Genomic DNA, 17,052 nt, shown 5'->3' on the forward strand with positions numbered 1-17,052 from the left:
ACCTAATCCCATGTTGTCCTTGTCCCATGTTGACCTAGACACATGTCGACCTTTCAGCATGTCGACTTAATGACCGCATCCTATAGCAGCACATGCAAGCTTTAACATGTTATATGCCATTTACAGATTTGTGCATCGTGTTCTCGGGATATAACACTATGCAAATGAAGAGACACATAAATATAATTTTCACTTAAAGAGCTTGTAGTTGAAGTGCAATGTCTATCAATCAGACCGGTTCATGGCTTCACATCCGCTTCATATTAGGACATGTGGCTATGTGTACCCATTTAATGACTGGTCAATATACTAATATGTGATCCTGCGGATGTGAATACTAAGAATTGCGCATTTAGAACATCCAGTATTTCCTTGACTCAAAGTAGTTTTCCTTTCACTGTTACAAAGGCAGATAAGTGGCGCCTCTTATCCCAGTGAGATATCCATGGTCCATTTACAGGGAAATATGTGAACATTAATACATGCATGAGACAGAAATAGATACAGTACACACATCTGCTTACAACTGTGTGATAATACTGTGCATTTGCATAAACAGCTACAGATATTCTAGGATCTATGTGTGATGATGTCCAGGATTCCAGTTCATTGCAGCTTATTTTTCTCACTTGCCTTATTAAAGTGTTCCTATCCAATTATAGATTCTTTGTTAGGTGTAACCTGTGTTTAGTCATATAATGTTCATCAGAAAGCAATCCACCCATTGTGTCACTGTAAGGTAGTGCTTTATATAGCTACTTCATATCTAATACAGGGTAATACATGGTCTTACTGTTCTTGCCTGTAGCTTTAAATAAATAAAATGTAACTCCTGTTCTATTCTTGGCATTGGCATCATTTTCCCTTTCACATTAGCTCTTTGGAAACACTGTAAAATCGGTAGGTTTTCTATGCACTGAAAAAGATCCTATGTGGATATGTGGTGCACTAAGGGCACAGATATAACATTGAATAGCGAACAGTTGTTGGAAAAAGTGATTGTAACGCTGACACCTGCGGAGAAACATGCAGCCTTAAATGATTGTTTCTTGTCCTACTCAAAGCATCTAGGTTACATATTTCCTATAGCCATCAGAGCCCTAGGTGGTGTTTCAGTTGTTTAGTGGGTACCCAAAATTGCATTTCCCTTTTAGATGGGGAGGTATGCAATTGTTTTGTGTGCCCATTGTTTTTATCATGCAGATCATGCCATGCAGTGCCCAGTTTAGTTGAATAAAACATTTCTGGGTGCGACACAAAAAGTGCACTTTGTGCACATAAACTGGTCACTTTGCACATTTCTGCTTGCCAGTGCTAAGCGCTGTGAGTAGAAATGATAGCACACCCTTAAGCAGAAACAATTGAATAGCTGTCTGGTGGGGATGTTGGAGAAGGGGGACAATTGAATAGTGTCCCTAGAGTTTTCTCCGACTAGGATACAGATTACTGTATATACTGTGTCTTAAGTGCTTGAGTGGGTGATGGACTAAAGCCCCATACATATGGGGCAACCCGGCCTTTGTGCTGAGCGACGGGCTTAAGTACAACCGTTCAGCACACATGGTACACCTGTGATGCACACCTCAATGTGTGCTGTGCGGGGCTTTGCCTATTTATAGGCAAAGCGCCATGATCTAGCAGGAAAGACAGTGTAAGTACAGTCTTTCCCTGCGTGTGATGGCGTTTTGCGGAACCGCATATCTGTCGCTCGGGACTATATACACAGAGCTATCAGTGATCCATTTCTAAGCAATCTAGTCAGATCGCTTACAAATGGGGTGAAATATCGCACTGCCCCACCTGCAGTGCACATGGTTTTGCCCATTTTGAGAACAAATCTGTACTGCAATCAGATCTGAATAGCAGCCATGGTGTAATGAATACAAAAACAGTTTTATAAAAAAGCAAAAAACTAGATTAAACAAAGTCCTATCACTGTAATTGTACAAATAATGGTATTCATTAACTAGAAACTGGTAAACCTATATTGACAATGCTATAACCTAGGATAATGTCATACAATAGAACAGATGCAAGTACTGTCATTACAGGTACTTTAATTAGAAAATATATGGATTCCAAATCATCACTTTTATTCTGGAAACCGTTATCATATCATTGTATTTCCCAGCCTGTTAATGTCCGACTGTTACACATGACAGTAAAGCGCAACGGAATATGCTGCGCTATATAAGAAACTGTTAATAAATAAATAAATGACAGAGGTCCCTAGCACAATTTTGCTAATTCCCTTGAACGTCTCAGTCATACCCAAGGTGGAAAACAGCGAGTTAAGAACAGTACTTTTTTAGCCCAGATGTCCTGACTGTATGGAGTGGAAATGTCTTAAAGTGATTACTAGATGTCTGCAACCATGTGACTTGTGGCTTCCAGCTTATGCATATTGTGCCACAGCACCATCTGGTTAGCCTGAAGAGCTGCATGTGGTCATCTTAGGTGTCTTCCTTGCCTTCCCTAGAAGCCATAAGCAGGCCAAGATTACATAATAAATCTTTTTTTCTGTTAAAAATTTGAAGACAAAGCATTTCCATGTGAATTTTATGTACATGTGTTTTATAAATGAAGAATATATTTTAATAATTAAATAGTTGAGCAACAATTTTAAATGTTTTCTTTTTCTAATGAATTGTATTAATTTTTCTTTTCATTTTCCTTGTGGGGAACTGTTTAGAAAGCCAGGGGGCCAGTCACAATCCAATAAGATATTGAAGGCCTGCTGACTACTACTTTTTTTTTCTTTCCATTATCGAGAGATCTTTGCTCGGTGATAAATAATTTGTTACAGCTTGTCCACTGGTTTGCCTTTTGTGTTCATGAAGCTGTGAATATGATTTGACTTGTGTATTATCTCGGAGATTAGGAGACAAACTTCATCATCGTTGACGAAAGTGATCATTTATCTTGTTTTATTAGACCAGCTTACACATTTTTAAAGCCTAGGTTGAGCTGGCCATGCACCTTTTTTAAGATTTTCTGTCCAAACAACTAATTTGCTGGTTGGAGCAATAATCTGGTGATGTGTGGCAGAAATTAACAATCCACCATTTGCACATAAATTTCTTTAAAAAAATGGGTACCTTATCCAATATCAGTCGGCATCCCAGTTACCCTAAAAAGTAATTATTTGTTGGACTTTTTTTTACAAATTATCAAAGTGAACATGAAGGAGCACACTTTGCCTTATTGAGTTATACAGGATGTGCAACACCAGGGCTTAAAGGGGTTTAGGAGAGGTTGTAAAACTCCTTTCCCCTGCCAGAGATCTCCCACCCCCTCACCAAATTAGGTGGTGCCCAGGCTAGTTCCATGGTTTTTGCACCCCATGCAACTACAAAATTTGTGCCCTACCGACTATACTTTTGTAAAGGAACAGTGGTCGCACAAGGAAGGAGCATGGTCACTCAAAATGGTACCCCCAATTCAAATGATGCCACACGGTAGCACAATCATAGTTACATTACAGGACATGTAGTGTCATTGATTCATATTACACAAAAAAAGTAGTGCCCCTTATTCATGTTATGACGTAATGCTCCTTCTTCAAGTTATGCCACACAGTAGTGTCGCTTACATATAATGCCCACAGTAGTATTACTTATACACATGCATACAGTAATAGTAACCATTACACAATATAACCACAGTAAGTGTCCATTATACAAATCTCCATCTCTGTCCCTCCAGCAGCTTCCTCTCCTCACTTCAGCTGCAGTGACGGCATGACAGCACACACGGCGTGCCAGAAAAGGAAGCTGCGGGGACAGGCACTTCTGTTGGAATTAATATGCATGGCTCTGGTGGAGGTGGAATGGGTAAAAAGGTTGAGCAATAGTGGGTAGACAATGTCTAGGTCAACAGTGACTAGGTCGACACCTGGAATGGTCAACATTGTCAGAAGCTTACGGCTAACATGGACATGGTCGACACACATTTTTCAGGTTGACCCATGGACAGCACATACCAGTGGAACGCCGTTCTTCCCCACTTTAATCCCTGTGCAATACCAAATGTTTTGGTTAGATATTCTGCCTAACACACTTTTAACAGGGTACAACCGCAAACTAGATGTGGACCAAGGTGGGAAATTCTACAGTGATGTGACTGGAGGGTTCACATGTAGGTTTCTGACAAATGTTGGAATAGAAGATCCCTATAATGTTTACATAGGCTTTAATAATCCTATTGATGTTTTATGGCTCTTATTTACAGACTTGATTTGAATAACCTCAGGTCTTTCTATTTGACTGTTTTATGCTTTGTTTTTAACCACTGCATTGCCTGTTCTTTGACGTCTCTCCCTGTCCTGATAATTCTGTGTTTTTCTCTCCTTCTTTTCTCTTTCTAGCTTCTTTTAATCTGTCTCAGCCTATGACTGAAGGAGAAGACTGCTCCTTGTAGAAGATTTAGAGGTCCCATTTTATTTGGGAATGGGAGAGGAAAAAGTAATTTATAACAGAGAAATACTAATCCTAACCATTGCTGTTCTTCTGTGACTTGCATGGTATACATTGAGATGTAGGAAAGGGTTAACATTTGACTGTGTATACAATGTAATAATAACACAACTTAAAGAAGCATTTCATCCTAATGTCAGTCAGTAACACAATGCCTACATGTAACTGCCTTGTTTCATATGGACATAGGCTATATGTGTCTTGCTATTATATTAGCCCATAGAGGAGTGCCCAGGTCAGTGACGAGGAATCCATTCTGAGAGTTGGTCCTGGATTTGGTGAATGTGTTTTTAAAAGACAGTCTAGCTTGGGTGAGATTCCTTCCCATGTGACTGCAGTGGTTTTATAACCAACAGGATAGCACACAATTTTAATTTATCCATTGCAAGACAATGGGTGTAGTGCACTACTTTCTCATTCAATACTGGATGAATAACCATTTTCTAACATGATCTAAGGGGCTCCATGATTAGTAGGTTGGAAACAGAACCTATGTGCATTAAGTTTTAAATGTCCCTTTTCTAAGTACCCCTGTTTATCCAGAATGAAAACTCAATGATGAAACTCCCGATGTAGCCTCATCTGACCCCTGTAATCCCGTTCTGCACAGGGTCAATAATGTAAGCCTAACATTAAAGTGGGTGAGACTCTAGGGCTTTCTGTCATGTGCAGCGATTTTCTGAATCGGACACTGTTTACATTACCTGTGGTAGGGAACCCTTGGTGTAACAGACTGATACTGCCTTCCGAAATCTCGAGATGATGATATTTGCTCCTTTTGTGAGGCGCTGTGAAGAGATACTTGTAATACCCGCTATATTTATCTAAGCAGATACATTGTGTTGTGTGCTCTCCTTTTACAATAAACAACATACTTAAAAGAATATATGTACTTTCATCCTAACAAGTTATTCTAGATGCTTACTATTCACTACTTCACTTTACTATTGAGATCTATCAAACCTGAGAGGAAGTTACTTCATACATCTACCCCAACGTCTATAAAATGACAGTATGATGCTGATTAGATGCTATGGGCATAGACTGCAACTGCTGAGTCGCACCCAGGATTAGGACACTGGTCCCATCCCCGGAGGGACACGGCATTTGCAGTCTGAAAGCTCTGACCTGGCTTATTGCCGGGTGGGTGACATCACAAGGGGCGGAGCTGAGTGGAGGCGCGTCATCCGGGTGCTGGGTAGGCAGCGCTTGGAGCTGACAGTGCTGCCTCCTCCATACTGTGAAAAGGACCCGGGTCGCTAGACACAGGCTACCCGTTCACACTGCACTTGACACAGGTCAGAGCCATGTTCAATCCTGGTAGTTTCCGTGTTGCTCGACCCGTGGTGGCCCTTTCAGACCGCACCTTGACCCGTGTTGGGGCCGCAAGGACATGGCAATAACCCGGGTCTAGAGGGCGGTCTGAAAGCGGTATTACTTGACTTGTCTTAAGGTTTGACACATATCTCTCCCTGAGATTATGCGGCATCAGTAACTCCAATGTTCTGGCAAAGCGCAGACTCATTGGTCCTAAAGGACCCTGTGAACATAGGAGCATGCTCTGTAGTGGCTTGAACACACTTAGGGCAGTATTCAATGAGAAAAATTCTCCGTGCATGGCGAGAGATTTTTTCTCTCGCCATGCACTCGCCCTGTTCCGGAGGTCTCGCTGCCACTCCTGCTCCCACTATTCAATGTGGTTAAGACTCTGGTTAAGAGTCTTAACCCCTGCAGCGGACGAGCGTCCGAGGCAGGGAGCTGGCAGGGAGCCGGGGTACGGTGGCAGCCAGGGAGATTAAAGTCTCCCTGGCTGCCCCAGAACATATGTGGAGGGGAGGAGGGCTCCCCGGGACCCAGGCAGCACAAGCTGCCCCCCCCCTATAGCCAGCGGGGGACCCAGTATTCACTGCACCCGATCGTGCATATGTAATGATCGGGTGCAGTGAATATATGAATATCTAATGAGCGGCTCGAGAGCTCTGGCCCCCTGCTGGCTGCTCTGTGTAAAAAAAATAAAAAAATATATATATTTTCTTAAATTAAATATATATTCATGTGCTATAAGCACATGAATAAAAATAACATGCCCCTTCACAGAAAAAAAATCCTGATTTTTTTTTTTTTTTTTACACCAAAATTAAAAAAAAAAAAAAACTTTTAGTTTAAAAGTTCACATTCCAGTTCTCCATGAAAAGATGGAGAATTGCTACACGGAGAGACACGGCAAAAATCACTTAAAAAGACGGCGAAAATATCACATTGAATAGGGTGGTTCACTTTTGGAGAGCAAAATGCTCCTTCCAACGCGAAAATAGCACAAACTTATAGCACATGAATAAAAATAACATGCCCCTTCACAGAAAAAAAATCCAGATTTTTTTTTTTTTTTTACACCAAAATAAAAAAAAAAAAAAACTTTTAGTTTAAAAGTTCACATTCCAGTTCTCCATGAAAAGATGGAGAATTGCTACACGGCGAAAATCACTTAAAAAGACGGCGAAAATATCACATTGGATAGGGTGGTTCACTTTTGGAGAGCAAAATGCTCCTTCCAACGCGAAAATAGCACAAACTCGTCATAAAACACAGCAAATTTTTCTCATTGAATACTGCCCTTAGTTATATTTACCAAGATGCAGATTTATAGAAGTGGCGATGTACTATGCAACCAATCACATTCTATTTATTGTTTATTTAGCTCCTTCTAATATCTGGTTGCTACAGGAAACCACTTTAACTCTATAAACTTGCAACTTATTTCACTTTGTATTTGTGTTGTTATTTTTATGCATTTCCATAGAATATGGATGGGGGAGTAATGTGAGAATACTCCGGAGGAAATCGAATCTTGGCGAGAGATAAAGCTAGAAAAATGATAGATGCTGATTGATTGGTACTTAGGGGCAGATTTATTAAGCGTGGTAAAGTGATAAAGTGGCTGGTACTTTATTACCGGCCAATCAAAGAACTCTGCCCCTCGATCTATTCATGATTACGCTCGCCACGCTATCTAAAATCAACTCCATGCCAACATGGATAGTGGGGGTATGAACTATTCATGTTGGCATGGAGTTAAGTTAGTTTATTTTCGATAGTTTGTGGCGAGCGTAGAACCCGGAAGTAGCACGGCGCCGTGAAACTACACAAGTACCAAATTATGTAATTATTTAAAAAGTAATCTCTCATGCCTGTAAGCATCGTAAGGGGTCATACAGAACATTATGGGCCAGATGCACTAAGCTACAAAAGTGATAAAATGGAGAGTGATAACCAACCAAACAATTAGCGCCTATCTTCCATGTAACAGATTTTTGAGAAATGTCAGGCAGGAGCTGATTGGTTGGCTGTTTATCACTCTCTTTATCACTTTTTAAGCTTAGGGCATCTGACCTTAAGTACTTAGGGGTTCATTTATGAACATAAAGTGGTAAGGGGGGCACTGTATGCAGGAGATACAGTTGAATTGTTGACCCCAACTAGGTCGACAGTCATTAAGTCATCACCGTTGGGTCAACATACAGCTAGGTCGACATGGGTTAGGTCGACAGTCAAAAGGTCGACATGGGTTGTTTTTACTGTTTTTTGAGCCGAAAGGCTGTACCTCATGCCCTACCATCCACTATTGCGTGGTAGGAGAATAAAATAGTGTGCCGGAACACAGCGAGGCACCGTGTCTGAAGCATCACGAGCGATGCGAGGGGAAGAGGTGCACTTTAAATAGTGTCCATGTTGACTGTGTCGACATTCAGGTAAAAAGAAAAAGTCAAAAAAACCACTGTCGACCTAACGCATGTGCCAACCTAGTCCCTTGCTAACATAGTCCCTTGTCGACCTAGACACCTGTCGACCTTGCTGTATGTCGACCTAATGATCCCAACCTGTATTCAGATAGAAAAATTATTTTTTTAGCACATGATGGTACTTGCATTGTTATAGAAAACTAGCATTATTCCAGTTCGTATTGAAATTCAAGCAGTGTAAATAACCCAAATGGTATAAAAGTAACCAATAATCTGCGAGAGGTTAAAACATTTTTGTCATTTTACTGGAAACATGTACTACAAGATCTGCAGTTCTGCGTCAATGACCAAGTCTTGCCTGGGCCTGAAGCACTGTCACTGCACTACTGAAGACTGGAAGGAAGCTATGAGCAGATGAAAGATCATTTATAATCTTTGGTTTGTGATGTTGGGTTTCTGTTAGCCATTGAGTAGGCAAACAGATGGTTCTTCAGTGTGTGGAGTTTATTTAATTGGCTGTGGTTTATAAAGTTGCCACTTCCTGATGTGTTTTAAATGCTTATTTTGTTATTAAAAGCATTTTCCTTTTTAAATGTTGGGCTTAAACACAGCTGTATAGTAAATAAGCCCCTGAGACACTATTTGTCAAACATGGTGGAGGAAAGGTGGTGATCTTGGGCTTTTTTACAGGAGTCATTCTGGGGCTCCCACACTCTCCCTTTGAGTTTCGCTGGTGCTGAAATCGGAGCACAGCCTGATCAGGCTGTGTCTCCGATTTTTCTCACATACACAGCCGCTGCCCACCAAAGTCACGGTCAGCTTCTTACAGGATTTCACAGTCAACGCCATGGCTGCTGGGATTTCTATAATGTCCAGGAGCCGAGAACAAGGCAACGCCATTTCACTCAGTCTCTACTTCTTCCTCAGCGGCGCTGGCAATGTGTAAATGGATGGCAGTGGGCTTTGATCTGTGCGGCGCCAAACATCTCAGTTATTGTGAATGATTTATAAACAATTGTGTTATTCTTTGTATTATGTAAGATATTTGGAACATTTGGGTACATTCTGTAAAGATATGTACATTTTGATTTTCAAAAAAATACTACATTCTTAAGGAATTGAACACAATCACAATGCTGAATGATAAATTATAGTACTTTTATAACCAACATTATATCACTTTTATTGATGGAGACCTACAAGTTTGTTGTCCAGGCCTTAATCTGGCACTGCATTTGGGGACAATTCTTTCTACAATATTTGGAAGATTGTCCTGAACGATATTTGATTGACATTGTAGAACAGTGGTTCCCAACCCTGGTCCTCAAGTACCCCCAACAGTGCACGTTTTCCCGGTCACCATGCAGGCGCACTCATTTTTCAAACACATTTTAAAAGATCCACAGGTGGAGCTAATTATTTTGCCTGTGATTCTGTGTGGAGACAAGGAAAATGTGCACTGTTGGGGGTACTTGAGGACCAGGGTTGGGATTCACTGTTGTAGAAGACATGTAGCAAGTGTGCTGTAAAGATGCCTAACAATACAATATTGACACAATACAGTACATATACAATATATTGACACATTAGTCTTAATACATAACGTTACATTTTAACCAATAGTAAGGGGCTAAATTCACTGCATTTACGCTTGCGTAGATGCGCTTGTGTGCGCGAAACAGCTTCAGTGATGTCACCGGGACCTTTGCTGAAAATGCAGACACTGACCATATCATTAGATTTGACGGCATGTTCAGACAATAATGCCCCTTTCCCACTGCAGCTCAAAAACGGTAAATTGCAGATTTTTCAGTGCAAAATACCATTTAAGGCTGCAGTGGGGAAGTGCCAGAGTTGAAATACCGTTTAAAGTTAAATGGTATTTCAACCCGTTTTAAAAGCAGAGTCCTACACACTAAAATAACGTTTTTGAGGCAGTGGGAATGCCTCTTAAACGTTATTTAGTGATAACAACAGGCTACAATTCAGTGATAGGCTGTTGCCTGTGTTCTGACCCTCCCCACAACCAGGAAGTTTGTGGGGAGAAGATTGTAGAAGAGTGCACACGTTTTTGGAGCATTGCTGGTGATATTTAATTAATCAAACAGCAGAATGGAAGGAGCTGCAAGACCCTCTCACATGCTGAATCAATCAGCATTACAGCAGAAACAATGACAAAAATCCACAGAGACGTGCTCTGCCAGCCATGGTGATTGTAGGGATGGCCATCGACCATCGATGATTTGAAATAATCGATGGTTCATGGCCGATGTCGAATACTTTAGCCATTGATGGGGGAGAACCAGATGGTTTCCCTCAATTGATGGAACAGCAAAACAATGTTTTGCTTTTTTTTTTAAGTGCCGGGACACGGAGCATAGCTTCGCCCCCGACACCCGCGAAGCCCCGTCCCCGTGTTTTGATTGGCCCACAGGCCAATCAAACAAACATAATGGATGACCATTGATATGTAAAAATATCGATGGTCAACCATAGCATAGTTTAGCACTATCGATGGCCAGTTGCAGAATTGCCATCGATGGCAACCATCGATGACAATGGCAACGATGGCCATCCCTAGGTGATTGCTGCACTAATCCGTCCTGGCCCCTCCCCCTCCTTTTATACTGTGAAAACATCACAGGTGTGTGCCTTTTTAACCCTGAAAAGCCCATTTAAAATGACAGGCACTCATTTCTGCTGTAAAAACGTTTTGAACAGCTTAAACGTTTTACCTGCAATGGGAATGGTACTTAAATGGTATTTAAAACGGTAATCTGCTGCAGTGGGAATGCTAATACCGTTTTAAATACCATTTAAGATTACCAGTACTTTAAACGGGTCTGCAGTGGGAAAGCAGCATGATACTGCTTTCACATTGCAAAAACCTGCTTTCAACCCGATTTTCTAAACGTGTCTTAAAACTGGTCAAAAGCCAGTTAAACCCCTTTCATATTGCATGATGTAAAGGTATATTGCAGTTTAACTACCGTTTTGTACCTTTCAGATTCAACCCGTTTCACCCATAGAAAGCCATACAATGTCATTTAAAAAAAAAAAATTCCTGCTTGTGGGCGGGGATCAAGTGTGGTTATCATTTGTAGCAAATACCGTTTCTGAGCTGTTCAGACTGCAGGGAAAACGGCTCAGAAACGTGTAGGATCCTGCTTTTAACACGTGTCAAAATACCGGTTTTCTGTAACCGGTAAATTGACAATGTAGCTTTCACATTGCAGCTGGAACCGTTTTAAAGCACTAAAAAACGGCAATATACCGTGTTACAGCTGCAATGTGAAAGGGGTATAAGTGATATCCAGTCCACTGGAGTGTGCATCATTAATAATATTGTTTTTGTACATATAGTTTAATGAAAATCATAATAGTGTATTCCCAGCTTGGACAAACAATATATCTGCTGCTCAATTGAACCAGTGCCAGTGTGTACAAAGCATTAGGATATCATGAGGACAAGGTTAAATGCTTTGAGTGCCAAGTGAAGTTGTCAAAATTGGTGTGAAAATTGCCATTTATTCATCACAATGACCTGTATTGTTTACCTTATATAGGAAATATAGATTTTTTTTAACACAAATTTTCTATTTGTATTTATAGAACAAATGGGAGTGATGCTGGCATTTTAAGCCAATATTTTGTACATCTCTCACAGATGTTGACACTCTGTGACCTATTCCTATAAAACATTAACATTTGGACTGAAATAATACTACCAATCAGATATTGATTTTATTGTATCACTTGCATTACAAAGATAAAAAAGCTTATTGCTGATTTGTTGTTCTACTAGTATTGCAGAAATATTCCTTTTAAGCAATTGTTCATAAATTATACAATCTCAACGTGTTTCTCAAGAGGCGTCAATTAAATATGAATAAACCAGTGTATTCAGGATCGGGGCTGGCGTAGACGTCACATGACTTGCCTTCAAAGTGCAGAAAACAGCCGGTTACCATGCCCAAATGCTGGTTTCCTGTCCATCATTTCATATGGCCAGCAATAAAAAAAGTAGCAGGATTTTATCGCAGTGCATGTGTACTGAGCTGTGCATATGCTAGTCTATTGATAATCGTCCAGCCTGCAATTCAAAGCTGTGCAATCAGATCTGAATAACCCCAATAGTCATGATGCAGTGAAGTCCATGCTTGGGAAAGCCCTTACTTCAACACAATTATTTTTCTTCCAGCCACTGTATTCTCACTTTGGGGCAGATGCACTAAGTTACAGACGTAATAAAATGACCAAACCAATCAGCTCCTGTCTGACATTTTTCAAACAGTCTGTAACATAGCAGGTAGGAGCTGATTGGTTGGTTGTCACTTTTGAAGCTTAGTGCATCTGGCCCTCTAAGTGTATATATATATCATACTACGTAAATATACTAAAGTGTGACCTTTTTAGAAGGGAAATGTTTCCCATAGCAACCAATCCGATTCTAGTAGCACATGATAAGATCTAGAATCTGATTGGTTGCTATGGGCAGAAAATCACTTCTAAAATAGTAAATTTACCCCTAAGGCTGCTTAGGACTGAATATCATCACCCCTGAAATCGCACCTAGTATAGATCACCAAGAAGAGGATAACTGAATTCCTTTGCACTTGTCCAAGCGTGATGCACAGGAATAAAACAATCAGGTAGCGAAGAAGTTTTCTACACGGGTATTTGCCCATTTGGTTCCATATTACGCTGCTGCATGCATGGATCGCACATCTGGAGAAGATCTGATCATGGATAAGAAGAAAAACGTGGATGAGGACCGCTGTTATACTGTCCGTTAAGTAAGTTAAGATTGTATTATTATTGCAACTACTGTGAATAGTAAAATGCCTGAAATAATGATGTCCATTTCTTCTCATGTCTCACCTAAAAGAATGACATACAAACTACATTGTGTGAATTACAAAATATAAAACTAATCAAAATACTGATTTGTACATGTGTGGCAATAAGTGGTTAATTTGACTCTTACTCCTTATACCAGGCATTCCCAACCACGATTCTCAAGGCACACTAAAGCCGCCCATATAAGCTGCGATGCTGTCCGTAATTTTGTGCTAGTTAGCATAGCTAGTTAGCATCGCACCTAGTACAAAAAGCATGAGATGTATTAAAGCAGTGTGCTCTTTGCACTAGATGCGATCTAGTATAAAAGAATGGGCTGCACAGACTTTTTGGCGGGATGATCTAACGCAAAAATGCGGTTAAAAGCCTGTTATCTGGGTTTTTACCGCATTTTGGTGTGCAGGAAAACCCACACACCGGGTTTTCGCTGCGGGGGGTATCAGGGGCAAACGCAGGATTTTCCGAAGGGGGTTTCCAGAGGGGCGGAGCAAAGCACGGAGATGGACACTTAGGTGACCCAGTATAGGCCGGGTCAGTTAAAGTATTATAGATAGACCAAATGTATATAAATAATAATAATAAAATATATATACATATATACATACATATATATACATATAGGGGCATCAACAGCAGTGTAGACCCCTGGGCATCCAGCTTTGATGTCCTGCGGGTGGTAGGGGGTATTATATCAACCGCTCAGCATGTAGGGCCTGGATCAGTAATTTCCACTAATTTCCCCTTTACTGCACAGATGGTGGGAGATGAGGTGGGAGAAGGGGGCATTGGGCTGAATGAAGGGGCCCTGATACATAACTTCCAGGGTGGTAGAGGATGTTTAATATGCAGAGGAGGGGAGTATAGTGGAGTGGGCTTATTATTCATAATTTTCTGGTGGGAGGACAGCTTGCTTGACTGCAGATATCTCCAGTTCCCGGAAATAAATTTCTTAGATGGTATTGGGGACTAGGGGATCAGATTTCAGGAGGCAGAGCAATCTGCCAACGAGTATATAAAACAACATACCAGGTGTGTGGAGCTGGAGCAGTAACCAGCTGCTGGAAGGCTGATATCTCTGGTTCTGGGAACAGTAGAGACAAGCTACTAGTGTCCCTCAAAGGGGGAGAGTCCCAGCTTTTGGAATATATCCTCAGAAAAACTCTGTCAGATAGAACCTGAAATATCTGACTGGGAAGAGCAATTAACAGGCTTGGATGGGAACCACTGCTTTGAAGTCAGATATCTCCGGTTCCCAAGGGCCGATTTTTTAATTCTTGTACCTATGGAAAGAGGAGACCCTCAGCTTTCAGACTAGGGACCTTAGACTCCTGGGGGGGTTTCTGGGTACTAAGAAACCCCCCCTGCGTGCGCTACTGGGTATGAATCCCAATCTGTCAATACCCAATAGAAGCCTTTGGGCTTCTTAACGTGGCAAAGCGCCGCCCCGCATGGACTCCCGCTAACATCGCCTCAACTGTGTCAGGGCAGCACAGTGCTGTGACGGAACGATGTCTAAAGCGTTCCGTTCATGAGTGTATCAACTCGTTCATTGTGCGTACACACGGTACGATTTGTCTATGATCTTCCTGCATGCAGGAAAGATCATAGACCATCGTTAATGATTCGCGGGTACGCACATCATTAACGATGCATGGAAAGATTTGATCGATTGGTCGTTCCAATCGATCGGTAATGCTCACATTGGGCTTCAAACCGTTCCGTGTGTACCCGGCTTTAGTGCATCCCGCCCTTTATGTGATGTGCCTGTTAGTAAGAGATCTGACTAATGACAGATGTATCAAGCTTCAAAAAGTGATAAAATGGAGAGTGATAAACAGTCAACCAATCTACTTCAACCTGTCATGTTACAGGCTAGATTTGAAAAATGACAGGTAGAAGCTGATTGGCTGACTTTATCGCTCTCCACTTTAGCACTTTTTGAAGCTTGACACATCTGGCCCTAGATCGCTTTGAAAATAAGCACAGATTGCTTTGTGTAGGCACCCCAGCAATGGCAATGTGCGATCCACGTGTCGCCATCGCTGGACTAGATTTATACTGCATGCAGAATAAATCTAGTCATCGCCAGTGTTCTCTCACCAGAGAGTACTGCTTGTGATAGATCGCTCAGCTCACAGTGCTAAGCAGTATCAATCAGCATGGAGGCTCAGTGGCCCAGTGTGTATAGGGCTTGAGGCCTGAGGTTGGGAATGCCTGCCTTATACCATAGGCAATCTGTCTGTAAACCATTTATGATTACAGATACTTCCAGTGCTGTACAATGCAAAATGGCCACCCATGGCAGATTTTTACTCTACAACATCTCTGCTGACCAAAGTCTTTCCGAATCATTGTAACTGTGACTGTAAACACTGGGTTTTATTTGTCATAAAGTACAAAGCCAAGTCTTTGTGCCTTTCATTTAAATCTTAAAAGGTGTAATGTAGAATTGAAACCAAAATGACCATAGTTTATGTGGGCAAAAGCTTGAAAGTGTTCATAACTCCCTGTTGGTGGAGGGAAAGATAAATGACCAGTCTCCCTGGCTCGTGGCTCCTTGCATTACATTGTTCAAAAAGGATAATGACATTTATTTATTTAAGTTTCTTATATAGCGCACACATATTCCGCAGCGCTTTACAGTGAATATTTGAACATTCACACCAGTCCCTGCCCCAGTGGAGCTTACAATCTGTTACAGATGGAGCCGGGCTCCCTCTTGCTGGCGAATCGCCAGACCGTCACCGCTGGCGATCCGCCAGCAGCCCGGCTCTCATCTGACTGAGACGCGCGTGCGTTGGGACCCTGTCCGTCACTGCTTCAGGGAGACGGACAGGGTTGGGGGGGGGGGGTGTGGGGAGGGCGTAGGGACCCCGGGACCGCCGTCAAGCTGGTGGGGACCCGGGGGAAGCCGTCGGAAGGGGACGCGCGCATCTCGTGCCCGCGCGTCCCCTCTCGCAAATACAGATGGCGGATGGCGTCGCCATCACCATCCACTGCAAAGAAGAGCCCGGCTCCATCTGTATCTACCACCCACACGCAGACATTCTAGGGTTAATTTTGTTGTGAGCCAATTAACCTACCAGTATATTTTTGGGGATTGTGGGAGGAAACCCACGCAAGCACGTTGAGAATATACAAACACCACACAGTTAGGTTCCCAAAAATGTTTGTTCTGCGCTGTGTGTTTCGTCCTTCCTAATCCAGAAATACAATCATGTGGAATGTCCGCTTGTTGCACTACAAATCTCAGCATGTAAATAACAACTGGACACCCACAAGTAGGCCAATCCAGCTTTATACTATAAAGCGTTAATGTGCCGATTGTAAAATGCTAAATCCATATTTGCTTCCTGAATATAGAACCAAGAACCAGCACTATCTTTTACTAAATATCTTTTATGCACATTTTCAATAAAAAAAAATTGAATTTAACTTGTTTCCTTTAGATTTACATTTCTTAAAACCAATAAAATCTGCATATCTGGCTCAGAGATCCAGGGGAGTGGGTGGATTTTTTTTATTTTAAAGATGTTTTTTTTTTTTTTTTTTTATTTGGATTTTTATTTTAGGAGGTGGAAAAAGAATGTTCAGAAACTATAATATAATATACAAACTAGATTCTGACAAAAAAACAAGCACCCACAAAGCTGGTTCTTCTGTGCTACAACAAGGTAAAAGATACTAACAAAATGCAGGATATTAGAATGGTAATTACACATGTTTGGTTTAACCATATCTCTCAACTGGTAAGAGCATCATTTGCAATACATTGATATTTGTTTTCCTGCTACTCTTGGGAATTAATAATGGTACTTGTTTAGTTTCACGGCGGCAGTATGGCCGCTGTGAACTTCCATCTGCTGCGCTCACTAAACTATCAAAAATAAGGTAAATGAACTCTATGCCAATGAAGATAGTTCATACCCCTACTATCCACGTTGGCATAGAGTTAATTTTAGATAGCGTGGCGAGCG

General features: G+C 41.4%; 1 protein-coding gene across 1 annotated transcript in view; it reads left to right on the forward strand.

Annotated features, from left to right (window-relative positions):
- The window catches only part of SEPTIN6 (septin 6), a 62,446-nt gene extending 57,087 nt beyond the window's left edge, over window positions 1-5,359 (forward strand). Inside the window, exon 10 of the mRNA XM_083159404.1 lies at window positions 4,367-5,359. Within this exon, the coding sequence (XP_083015530.1) occupies window positions 4,367-4,376 (10 nt within the window). The 3' untranslated portion in view covers window positions 4,377-5,359. The remainder of the gene's footprint in view (window positions 1-4,366) is intronic.
- Window positions 5,360-17,052: the final 11,693 nt, after the last annotated feature.

This window comes from Crinia signifera, chromosome 9 (assembly GCF_055691185.1).
Source record: "Crinia signifera chromosome 9, ASM5569118v1, whole genome shotgun sequence".
In the NCBI taxonomy this organism is placed as follows: domain Eukaryota; kingdom Metazoa; phylum Chordata; class Amphibia; order Anura; family Myobatrachidae; genus Crinia; species Crinia signifera.